This window comes from Enhydra lutris, unplaced genomic scaffold, assembly GCF_002288905.1.
Source record: "Enhydra lutris kenyoni isolate GAN:26980312 unplaced genomic scaffold, ASM228890v2 scaffoldscaffold9, whole genome shotgun sequence".
Classification (NCBI taxonomy): Eukaryota; Metazoa; Chordata; class Mammalia; order Carnivora; family Mustelidae; genus Enhydra; species Enhydra lutris.
This window is the reverse complement of record NW_019154093.1, coordinates 65,592,877-65,605,724: the sequence shown is the minus strand read 5'-3', so window position 1 is coordinate 65,605,724 and position 12,848 is coordinate 65,592,877. Positions and strand designations below refer to the sequence as shown.

At 38.7% G+C, this 12,848-nt stretch overlaps 1 protein-coding gene across 1 annotated transcript in view; it reads right to left on the bottom strand.

The window, feature by feature from the left end:
- The window catches only part of LOC111143657 (major facilitator superfamily domain containing 14A), a 41,757-nt gene that overhangs the window by 19,397 nt on the left and 9,512 nt on the right, over positions 1-12,848 (bottom strand). The window contains exon 2 of the mRNA XM_022497476.1: positions 8,239-8,334. Within this exon, the coding sequence (XP_022353184.1) occupies positions 8,239-8,334 (96 nt within the window). The remainder of the gene's footprint in view (positions 1-8,238; positions 8,335-12,848) is intronic.

Here is a 12,848-nt window from a genome sequence, read left to right as displayed (position 1 = left end):
AATTAGAAATGAAATGTTTAGTCAAAGAAAATCATTAACATGGGAAAAAACACATATTTATTATATTCGTTTATTTTATCTCTATATTTTGTATGATATATATTACATATTTTCTCAACTGAAGGGGATTTTGACCTCCAGGGGTTATATAACAACGTCTGAATACATTTTTGATTGTCAAAATTTGGATGGGGAGCTACATCTAAGAGGCAGAGATCAAGAATGCTGCAAAACACCTTACAGCACGCAGGTCAGCCCCTCACAACAAATAATCATTTGGCCCAAACTGTCCATAGTGCTAAAAGCTTCTCTAAAGAACCAGACAGCAGGTATCTTTTTATAGCTTTGTAGGCTATATAGTCTCTGTCACAAGTATTCAACTCAACAAAAACAGCCAAAGACTATACGTATAGGAATGGTCTGGCTGTGCCCCAAATAAATTTATGAAAAACAGGCTAACATGATGTATAGGATTTGCTCTATATATCTGGCCATAGTTTGCCAGTTCTTGCACTAAAGGAAAAGATTTAAACTCCCTAAAGTGGTATCTCCAAACTTTTTGCAACAAATCAAATATAGTTTCCTTCCAATAATTACTAAGGGCCAAATCTTTGTAGGGACAAAAAAAAAAAAAAAAAAAAAAAAAAAATGTGTGTTACAAAGAATGAAGACCATAACGAATGCCTACAAAAAGCTTTATGATATGCTAGATCTCACTGCTAATGATTCACTTTGCCAAGCTACCTTCCATTCCAACAATCTGGTCTTTCACCATTTTAAATATTCTCATGCTTTCCAATATTCACTTTCATACAGGACATCATCTCCATCTGGCATGTTTGTTCTCCTCATCTTGCCTCTCTAGCCAACCCCAAACCTTCCAAATTGCACCTCTGTCACCAAACTTTCCTGTCCAAAGCAATCATTTCCTCTTTTAGAGCCGACAGGAAGTGATTATAGCACTCAACAGTCACAAAGAGTTTGTGAAATTTCTTTTATCACTGAGCTACTTGGGTCTAGTATTTTTCAGTTCTTCATGTATTTAGTATTTATTTCCTTTCAATTATATTTCAGAGTTCTTAAGGACAGGTACTAGATACACTATACCTTGCATTTAATGTATCTTTATCTTGATTAGTGCCTCACAGAATGCCTTCATTTAGTAACTACTCACTAAATGCTCATAATTATCTGATACACTGTTTCCAAGGTGCCTTAATATAATAATTATGCAATTTAGCTAATGTTACAAAGTAAAAACCTTTACAACCCCCAAAAGGAATATAGTTAAATTTAGGGTGCTTGGGTGGCTCAGTGGGTTAAAGCCTCTGCCTTCAGCTTGGGTCATTATCTCAGGGTCCTGGGATCGAGGGTCTCATCGGGCTCTGCTCGGCAGGGAGCCTACTTCCCCCCTCTCTCTCTGCCTGTCTCTCTGCCCACTTGTGATCTCTATCTGTCAAAAAAATAAATAAAATCTTTAAAAAAAAAAAAGTATCGTTAAATTAAGATAAACAAACATTCCTGTTTTGATTTTTTTTTTTTTTAAGATTTATTTATCAGGCAGGCAGAGAGAGAGGAGGAAGCAGGCTCCATGCTAAGCAGAGCGCCTCATGCAGGGCTTGAACCCAGAACCCTGAAACCATGACCTGAGCCAAAGGCAGAGGCCTAACGCACTGAGCCACTCAGGCGCCCCTCCTGTTTGATTTTTTAGCAAAATTTTAACATAGAGACAAATCTAACAATACAAATGTAAAGATTTTTAATCTGTGAGGATCCTTTTAGCACTGGACATTAGAGCCAAATAGGAAAAGATATAGTATTTCCCAAGAAATTTTACAGGTCATAAAATTTATGGAATTCTAAAACTTTTAGAAGAAACAGTCCTTAAAATATTAAATGCCTCAGGACTATCTCTGTAGCAAAGGCTGCTAAGCCATTTACACAGAAGAAATACTGGAGAATTTTGGAGAATTCGAGTATAGGGTCTCGCTCCGTAACACACAGTGCATCTGAGCATCCGGGACCATCAAACACTGGCCTAGTTTTTCCAGAACCATAGGTCAAAAAAGTCAAGTCACTTCTTAGCATTATGGATTCTTAAACCTATTATTCTCTTTGTCTAATATATTATCATCCCTGATTGAATACCCACTATGAACCAAACATATAGCCTCTCAAAGTGTTAGACTTCAGTCCTTAAAAAATATTTGGCAGTCTAAAATTCTTTGTAGTGAATGTAAATCTCCTTGTTGGTGGAGACTTCACCATCCTCCCTTGGGCAGGTCTTCCACATTAAAACACAACTTTGGTTCTTTCACTGTGTTCTAGAGGACACAGGTTTCTAGGAGTTCTATGAGTTTAAGACTCAAAGATAATGGAAATCACATGAAATTTTTTAAAAAGAATTCTTTAACTTCACATTGGTTTTGAAAACTAAGGCTAGGTAGGGGCTCCTGGGTGGCTCAGTAGGTTTGGCGTCATGTCATGGTGCTGGGGTCCTGGGATGGAGCCCCTGCATCTAGTTCCCTGCTCAGCAGGGAGTCTGCTTCTCCCTCTGCCCCTCCCCTGCTTGTGTTCTTTCTCTCTCTCCTAATAAATAAATACAGTTTTTAAAAAAAGGAAAAAGACGACTAAGGCTAATAAATCCCAAACATCATAATCCTATTTATTATAATTAATGTATCTTAACATTGGTTATCTGTTAAATGAATAAATCAAAGAAAATCTTTGAAATTTAAAATGCTGGAATGCCTCCCTGGCTCAGGCAGTGAAGCATTCAACTGGGGTCATGATACTAGGGTCCTGGGATCGAGTCCCATGTCAGGCTCCTTGCTCAGTAGGGAGCCTGCTTCTCCCTCTGCCTGTCATTCCCACTGCTTATGTGGTCTCTGACAAATAAATAAACAAAAATCTTAAAAGAACAAATTTAAAGTGCTAAAACTTTACAATTTTTGAGAGCTATGTATGGAGAGATAATGACTTAAAATACAAATAAACTGGGGCACCTGGGTGGCTCAGTGGGTTAAAGCCTCTGCCTTCCACTCAGGTCATGATCTCAGGATCCTGGGCTCTCTGCTCGGCGGGGAGCCTGCTTCCTCCTCTCTCTCTGCCTGCCTCTCTGCCTACTTGTCTATCAAACAAATAAATAAAATCTTAAAAGAAAAAATACAAATAAACTGAATTATAACTTCATCTTCATCCTTTTTTTTTTTTTAAAGATTTTATTTATTTATTTGAGAGAGAGAGAATGAGAGAGAGAGAGAGAGTATGAGAAGTGGGAGGGTCAGAGGGAGAAGCAGACTCCCTGTGGAGAAGGGAGCCCGATGCGGGACTCGATCCTGGGACTCCAGGATCATGACCTGAGCCGAAGGCAGTCGCTTAACCAACTGAGCCACCCAGACATCCCTTCATTCTTCCTTTTTAAAAAATAAATGTTAAGAGCCATGACTCTCTAGATTATAATCCATTTCAAAGCACATAAAATGGAAATAAAATGTTTAAAGTTAACTTTTAGAAAGAGGGTGAAGTACTATGATTTAGTGCCTTCTTGTACCTTGAAATCTCCCTCCCCCATGTCCCCAACACCAACATGGGGGTGGGGAGTAAGGGAGCATAGGAGTTTAAAACAAAGAAGATTGCCAGAAAGTCAACAACAAAAATTTGAAAGCAAAAAGCCTAAAAGTGAGCAAAACCTTTTTAAATCCACACTGAATTAATCTATTGGTTCTTAATTAGTGATATATACTAGATATATGAGAATCAATTCTAAAAAATATACATCTGGGCCTCACCCTGAAAGATTCTGACTTTTCAGCAGGACAGGGTACAAGGCCCAGATATTTTGATAAAACTCCCCAAGTATCATTAATATTCACTTCTAGTAAGAAAAAAAAAAAAAAAATCAGTGACAAATGCACATTTTAATTGCTGAAAATGTTCATCTCTGGTTGGCTGATTTGTCCTAACAGGAAAAGTAAAGTTTACCCTGAAGCCAAGATCTCTTATCAAACTGTTGATGCTTGACTAGAGGGGTAGGTAGGATTGCAGGGGAATTTTTGTCCTTACACAATTCTATATTGCTTTATGTTTTACAACAAGCATACACTGCATCTCTAATTATTAAAAAAAAGTGTAAGGGCCTATTTAGCCAGAGCGGCCCCACCTTGGTTGAACAGCCATTTTGTTGTTCATGCAGTAAACTTAAATTGACCCTCCCCCCCCCCCCACCCAGGGGAACTTATTAGAAGCAAGTCCGGGAAACTAGTCCCAGGTAACAAAGCCCAAATACAAGGGTGGGTCAGGTTAGGTGGAAATGACAGCCTGAATGCAGGGATGAGTCGGGTCAGGTGGAGACATCCAATCAGTAGAGTGCGCATACTGTCTCCCTAGCTACCAAGGAGTGTGGACCCCGCCTTTTGGGTGCCAATTCTGACCAAGGCTAGTTCAAATGTCTACTATAGGGTAAATTGTAATTCAATTGGCCACCCGTGTGTGATCTAGCATGACTGTGCAGCTTTCTCTGTGTGTACAATCTCATTCGCCACCTGCATGTGGCCAGGCCCAACCACATGGCCTTTGCTCTATAAAAGTTAGTCTGTGAGGCAGGGAGGGGTCGCTCTCTCTCTAAGGGGCAGCCCCGACCCGGTCGGTTTGACGATCGGTTTGATTCTTGATACTTGGCTCGAAATAAAGCTTTGCTTGACCTTTGCTTTGTATCAGTCTTGCTCCTTTGACCATGGACCCATTATTGGGGGACCCAACACTGGGGACCCAACAAAAGTAACATATATTATATAGAAAAAAGAATTATATATACATGTGCTTCCACACACAATTTTCTTTAGAGATATTTCACAGATTCTTGCTATTCCAAGCCTGCAGGCTGCAGTTCCTGAAAGAATCTGCACTATAACAAATCTCAGCATTTAGATACAGTCTAATCAGGACAGCTCAATCCTTGTTTTGCCTAGGTCTGTCCCACCCCATCCCCACCTGGATCTCCCCATCACACAAAGAAAAATGTAGAACACAAAAACTGCAATTATTTAAAAACATGTATACATTACAGATAAGAACTACAAAAATAAAATTCTGAGCCTAATACTCATTAATATGTAAATTTTTTTCTGAGGACGCTTGACTTTAAAATTGTTAATGAAGTAAAATTGGGAAAAGATAAAGAGTAAGGACTATGATAGTATTACAGACAATTCTTCCTAATAACCATAACTCCATTTCGCCATTTAAAAATTCAGATATAAAGGACAAATATGGGAATTAAGAATACTGTTTTAACAACCATGGCAAAGAAATTCTTGCTATAAATCAAATAATTGGCAATGTTATAGATATTATTACAAAAAACAGAATCATGATGGCAAAAAAAAAAAAAAAAATCATTAAGTCCTCCCAAATTAGCAACTTTCATTTTCCTGATCAGAACGCAATTCAACATTTTATAAAGTAAAAAAAAAAAAAGAAAAAACAAATCAAAAGCACTACCCATTTTTTAGCTAACAAAAAAAGTAAAAATATACTAAGCACAAAGTTAGCTACAATAAATGAACTAAAAAACAAGTCTTTACGTATAAATAACTGGACTCTTTCCTGTTCTTAAAGAAGACAGTCTTCTTTTGTCCAATTAGGAAAAAAAATATCAAAGTTAGAAAAAACCTGACCTATCTAAAGAATATATAATAGAAGCAAATTTTAAAAACTGCTATATACACTTTAAATCCTGTTGACAAATTATGGAAATATCACAAAAAGCTTTTTTGATGGCTCACAAACAACTACCCAAAACATTTTAATCTCTCTTCTTAGCTACCCTTCAGACTGCCAATAATCTTAACTACCTAAATCACAGGTATGAACCACTTACTCCCAGCCTTCCCCTATGCTTAGCACTGGAACAAAGCAAGCCCCATTTCAAATACCAACTCTGCAGTTTACTATCATAGTAGTTGCAAATAAGCTGCTTAATTTTTCTAAACCTTAATTTTCTCGTGTGTATTATCAGGCTAATACCTCACCCATAAGGGGACTTAGACGATTAATAGTGATAATGCATTTCAAGTGCTTAGGACTGTGCCTGAACCACCATAATATAAATAAATATAAATGAACTGCTTACTATCACAAAGCTCAAGTACTTTAAACTAGGACTGATGCTCCACCAGATAGATTTATATGTTAAACTGGTAGTAGACTATAAAAAACAAAAAACAAACAAAAAAAAACAGGCTGGAACATGAGGGAAGCGAAAGTGTGAGACCACACAGTTATCACAGCACCTCAGTAACCCATGACATCAGGTTATTACAATATAATGAAGTTACAAATGTCATAATGAACTTGCATCACCTGATGAAGTTCCAAATTAGAGTACAGCATGGATATGAAGGCAGGAAATGTATAAATTAATTTTTGAAGGACTCCCATCAGAAATCATTAAATTAAAAAAAGATCAGGTATTTTAAAAGTCCACATTTCAATTATTTTGAAAATCTATTAATGTACAATTGATGACCTATTACAAGTAAATCCTTTTTTTGGAGAAGATTTTATTTATTTATTTATTTGCCAGAGAGAGAGAGAGAGAGAGAGCGAGCGAGCGAGCAAGCGCGCACAAGCAGGGGGAGCAGGAGAGGAAAAGCAGGAAGCCCGATGTGGGGCTCAATCCCAGGATCCTGAGATCATGACTTAAGCCAAAGGCAGACACTTAACCAACCAAGCCACCAAGGTACCCCCAAGTAAATCCTTCTTAAAAAGTAAAAGATCTCAATGAAAACAAACTCAAATCAGCATTCTTACAATTACATGTCAGGGAACTGCTACTATTCAGGGAACTATTCTAACTTGCAATGCATGATTATAGAAGAAACTGTGTTCACTTGAAATTTCCTGTTCTTATGAATTGTGTTTTTGTTTTTTGTTTGTTTGTTTGTTTGTTTTTTAAAGATTCTATTTATTTCACAGAGAGAGACAGGGATCATAAGTAGGCAGGCAGAGTGGGGGGGGCGGGGAAGAAGGCTCCCTGCTGAGCAGAGAGCCCGATTCGGGGCTCGATCCCAGGACCCTGAGATCATGACCTGAGCCAAAGGCAGAGGCTTAACCCACTGACCCACCCATGTGCCCCCTGAATTGTGTTGTAACAGTACTGATGAATATGCCCTATATATTCTTTTTTTTTTTTAAGACTTTTTATTTATTTATTTGACAGAGAGAGATCACAAGTAGGCAGAGAGGCAGGCAGAGAGAGAGGGGGAAGCAGGCTCCCTGCTGAGCCGAGAGCCTGAAGTGGGGCTTGATCCCAGGACCCTGAGATCATGACCTGAGTTGAAGGCAGAGGCTTTAACCCACTGAGCCACCCAGGCGCCCCTGCCCTATATATTCAAAGCAACTATTAAACATCCATATTTTATGTAGCTCCAGTAATGATTATGTAGCCATATAATATGGAGATACATGGAATGGAAATTTTCTTTCTTTTTTAGAACATAAATCTACTTATATGATCATATAATTTATTTATAAAAGTTTTTGTGAAAACCTTTCCTGTGTAATGAGCAATCTCAAAAAATGTAAGGAAGCATATCACTTTAAAATTCTGTTAGATTTGGTAAGCTATACATTTATCCTAATTACACCTTTCAAGGTATTACTTCCATAACTACTCCTTCCTTTATTCCATTCCCCTGATCTACATCAAAAGGAGAAAACTAGTTATCACCTGAATTGTTTGGACTAGCAGGGACGTCTTTTCTAAGGTTCCAAACCTTGGGATATCTGGGCAAAATTAGCTTAGGGCTGTGAAAAGGCTACCTCTCAAGACTTACCCTAACCTAAGAGAAACTTGCATTTGGAAAATGCAGCTGCATGAATGAATCTCAAAATAATAATGCTGAGTAATTCAGGTCATAGATAACATTTTTCCTAAGCCTCTCAGTTTAAGAATCCCATCTACCCTATCCAGAGCGGGGAATGAGCCCCTGCTTACCCAACGGCAGTATTCACAAGAAGAATCCCACCCAGCCAAGCCCTCCCCACAAAGTAAAGGAGAAGTAAAGGTTGAAAAGGACAACTAAACCAGTAAAATACAGTATTGAAGAGCTGATAATATTGGTGTAAGAATTCACCATGGAAAGGTAAGAAAAAAAAGGACCACCTTTCCAACCCCCCTGAAACGGAACAAAAAGAGATTTAAGTCCATAATAAATAAATTAAAAAATTACTTACCACCAAGGTGGGTGCTGTCAATAATCCCCAAGCAAAAAACTCCAAAAAGATGACGATAACCGCATGGTAGACACTAGGAGAACCTATTCCTTGAGGCTATAAAAACAGATTTTAAAGAAGTTAACAGTGCATTCTGGAATGACTAACAATTATGGCAACAGTCAATATTTACTGAGATCATACATGTACTGGCACTATGTGAAACGTCTGAATAACTTGCTGTCCCTATCCTCAAGGTAAGCACATGTGTCCCTGTCCATCACATAAGCACGGTGTGCAACAGTAACACAGAGTCTAGGGTTGGGATGGGAATATCAGACTTCCCGGAGGAAGATTAAAAGGACGAAAAGGCGTCAGACAGACAAGGGTGAGGGGTGAGAAGGCGAATAAGAGAGGTCAAGGCCACAGCCTCTATCAAAGGCTGTAAGGCTGGAGAGCAGGAGGCATAACAGGACTCTGAGAGTTCAGTACAACTCAAGCATGGGCTGCACGCCGGAGTTTGAGAGGTGAGCTAGAACTGCACAGGGACTAGCTTCCATGCTCAGGAGTCTGTAGTTCATTTTGAAGGCAATGGGGAGCCACGAAAGGATGTTAGGTAAGACTCACGTGATCAGATAAAAGTTTTAAGAAAGATCATTCTTGCAAAGGTGTAGCAGATAGATAAAAGTGAGGAAAGTTAACAGTCAGGAGGCAACTGCACTAACCTCAAAACATGAATGAACCAAGTGGCAAGATATTAACATGGCTCAAAAGCAGAACAGGCCCCAGAGTAGTACATCAGTAGATCTGGGATTTGATACACAGAAGAAAGAAAAATACAAAATGAAGTTTATACTGCTGTTAACAATGTCTTAAGAATTACTTTAGTTGTTGAATTTTGTATTCTAGGGCAATATTAAATTGATGGAAGAGCCAATGACCTGTAACATTAATGCAGTCTCCACTAACAGGTTTCTATAATAAAAAGACAAGTTTAATCAATACATATTACAATGTCATGCATAAGTTGTAAAGTACATTCAGTAGTCTCACATGGCAACTATTAAGGGTTTGGATTTCTCTATACACTAAAAATGATGCCACATCACTTTTAATATTGTCATAATGCAACATCATTATTTAAAAAAAAAAAAAAAAAAACACGTAACTCTCCCAACCTTCAGAATTTAGGTATCTAAAAACCCCCTTGCTAAAACTGGCAGTTTAGGAATTTCAGACAAGAGAGGTGGGGCACACAAGAGGTGAAGGACCACGGCTGGGAATGAATTTGTTCAAGATCTCATTCATTCAACAAACATTTACAGAGTACCTACTATGCACCAGAGGTGCAAGATTATAAAAACCATTAAAACATACTCCCTGATCTCAAGGAACTCACAGGCCAGAGAGGGAAAAAACCTCATTATACATCATCTACTTATGTGCAAATGCAATAAAAGATACATAGAAGTAAGGAAGCAAGGAAAGAGTATTACAAGAAAAGGTGGTAGTATGGACAATCTCACCAGAGAAAGCCATAATGAAATAGAGAAGTGCCATGACAGCTGAAGACTGATGAGAATAAAGTAATAATCATGGAGTAAAGAGAGGAAGGCAGAAGAGGCAGCTTCTAAGCTTTGTTAAGGAGTTTCTCATCATTACTCCAGAGACACAAATAACCCCTGAAGGGTTTCAAGCAAGAGAATGGTGTGATGAGACCTCCATTTTTTTAGTACACCATGATGATTTCCTAAAGCTGGATACCAGGGAGCAAACTGCATGTAAAAGGCTATTTCAATCAGTTTCAAGAAGAAATGATGAGGGCATAAAATGAGGAGTGGCAAGGACACTGGAGGGGAGGTAATGGATATAAGTACAGAGGATGTGAAAGTGGCAGCACTTGAGAAATCTGGGAGGGAGAGTGAAGAATGACTTCAAATTTTTAGCTTGGTTGTCTACTAGTGGAAGCTGGTAGCGTTGCAGCTCTTTTTTCCCCAAGAGGCTTGGATTTACTTCACTAAGACACTGCCCCTTGTACTTGAAACATTTCTATCATCTTTTGAGGACGCACTAAAACAATGAGTAAAGCATGATGAGGTCTGAAACCACCAGAGTGGGTGAGATTACAGGGAGAAGAGAAGTGGGAAAAGAGAAGTGGGCTAAGACCAGACTCTAAGAAACACCAACATTTAGTGGGCAGAGGAAAATGAACACGGCAAAAATAAAGAAGGAACAAGTCAGAGAAATACCAGGACACTTAAGAGAATACAGTGTTACAGATGACAAAGGATCAGTTTTAGGAAGGGGTAATGTCCAGTACCAAACAGAGCAAGTACAGTTAATTTAAGAAAAGGTCAAAACACAACCCTAGGATTTAGTAAGGTCCAAACTGTTTTTGTTCACCACTGCATATAGTCAGTCCTCGGTGAAATGCTTAGTAGAATGTCTCAGGACCTTTCACATGCTAATTTACATTATGAATTTCCAAGAAGATACAGTATGCACTGTATTCCAAACTTGATGGAATCCTTCTTTCATAGAACTGGTAGTATCTCATGGCCATTTGAGTTCCTTGTAAAAACTATTTGGGAAGTGCTGATAAAAAGATAATTATAGAACAATGTGGATAAACATACACACAGCAAAAAAACTGGAAGGAAATGATGTTAAAAGTGGCTGTTTCAGTGAAGAGCACTCAGTTGGCTGAGGAGAATGTCAGTGAAGACTTCTTAGGGAGGTAGGCAGTATTATCTGAGACCTGGAAGTACAGTGGGAAAGATGTAGGGATTGTCAGGTGCGCGTGTGTGTTTGGGGGGTAGGATGTCAGTGGAGGGTAATGATGGCCAAGAGTGTCTGAGGTAAAGGGAACAGCATACACAAAGTCCAGAAGACAGGACACATCACGGCTTCTTTCAGTACCTGATGTCTAAGGAGAAGAGGTAAAAGAAGTTGCGAGGTGAGGAGAAGTGAAACTGAAAAGGTGACTTGAAAAGTCACATGCAGACCTTTAACTTGCAGGCAGCAGGGTAACTGAAACATTTCAAGCCAGAGTTAACATCACATTATAGGACTTTTTGGAACAGTAACTTTCACTGCAGTGTGTCAAAGACTTTGAAAGGGAGGGAGGAAGACCAGAGGCAGGCTATGGAAGAAACAACAGGGGAGAGGTAACAGTAACTATAATAAGATAGTGGTAGTAGGGTTAGAGAAAGTGAATAGAATACAAAAAACACTTAAGAGGTTGAATCAAAAGGACTCAATGGCTGACAAGATGTAGCAGAGGACAAATACGGGAAGATCAAAGATGAAAATATAAGACTTCTGTGGTTTAGTCAGCCATACTGTGAGGAGAGGAGAAAGAACAAAAGATTCATTTTTTCAAGATTTTATTTGACAGAAAGAGAGAAAGAGCACACAAGCAGGGGAAGCAGAAGGCTCCCCACTGAGCAGGGAGCTCAATGTGGGGCTCAATCCCAGGAAGGACACTGGGATCATGACCTGAGCCAAAGGCAAACACTTAACCGACCGAGCCACCTAGGCACCCCAAGATTAATCCATTTTAGGCATCCTAGTTTGAGAAAAACATGCACAACTGAATTTAAAGACAACAAACTGAGGACCAAATGGAAGAAATAATGATTAATATCTAGATAAAGCATTCATAAAAACCAATTCAAAAGTACTAAGACACCATAAAAATAAAACAGACAAAATTAGTTTTAAAAATAGCTAATAACAGGGATGCCTGGGTGTCTCAGTTGGCTAAGTGTCTGCCTTCAGCTCAGGTCCTGACCCCTGGGTCCTGGGATTGAGCACTGCATTGAGCTCCCTGCTCAGTGGGGAGCCCACTTACCCTGCTGCCTGCTGCTCTCTCCCTGCTTGGGCTCACCCTCGCTCTCTTTAAGTAAAAAAAAAAAAAAACTTAAAAAAAAAGCTAATAACATTCTATCCTATGAAAATAATCAAACATTCAGAAAAAACTCTAGGATTAAGATGTTCATGGCAGCATCATTTATAGTAGGAAATATGGAAATCTAAATATGGAAACCTAAATCAGACAGAATATGCAGCCAAAAATTGTTTATGGATCATCTTTTCTTTTTTTTTAAAGATTTTATTTATTTATTTGACAGAGAGATCACAAGTAGGCAGAGAGGCAGGCAGAGAGAGAGGAGGAAGCAGGCTCCCTGCTGAGCAGAGAGCCCGATGCGGGGCTTGATCCCAGGACCCTGGGATCATGACCTGAGCCAAAGGCAGACGCTCAACGACTGAGCCACCCAGGTGCCCCTGTTTATGGATCATCTTTGATGATATGTGAAAATGCTTATGGAAATGTTAAGTTTAAAAAAATAAAAGGAAGATATAAAATTGTAAGTGTCAAGTAATTTCAACTCTGAAAATCAAAACAAAAACCTCAATGTTAATTAGGTAGCAATTTTAAGGGATGTAAAATTATTATGTTGTTCTGAATTTTCTAAATCTTTTCTAATAAGCATACCCTTACTTGACATACAAGGAGAATGTTTTGCTTATTTAAGAGAAAAACTAAAAACTAGAATGGAAAAAGATAGTTAGATATACTGCCCCTTCTGAGCTATTCTCTCATTTCCCAGAACTAGGAAGAAAAAGAG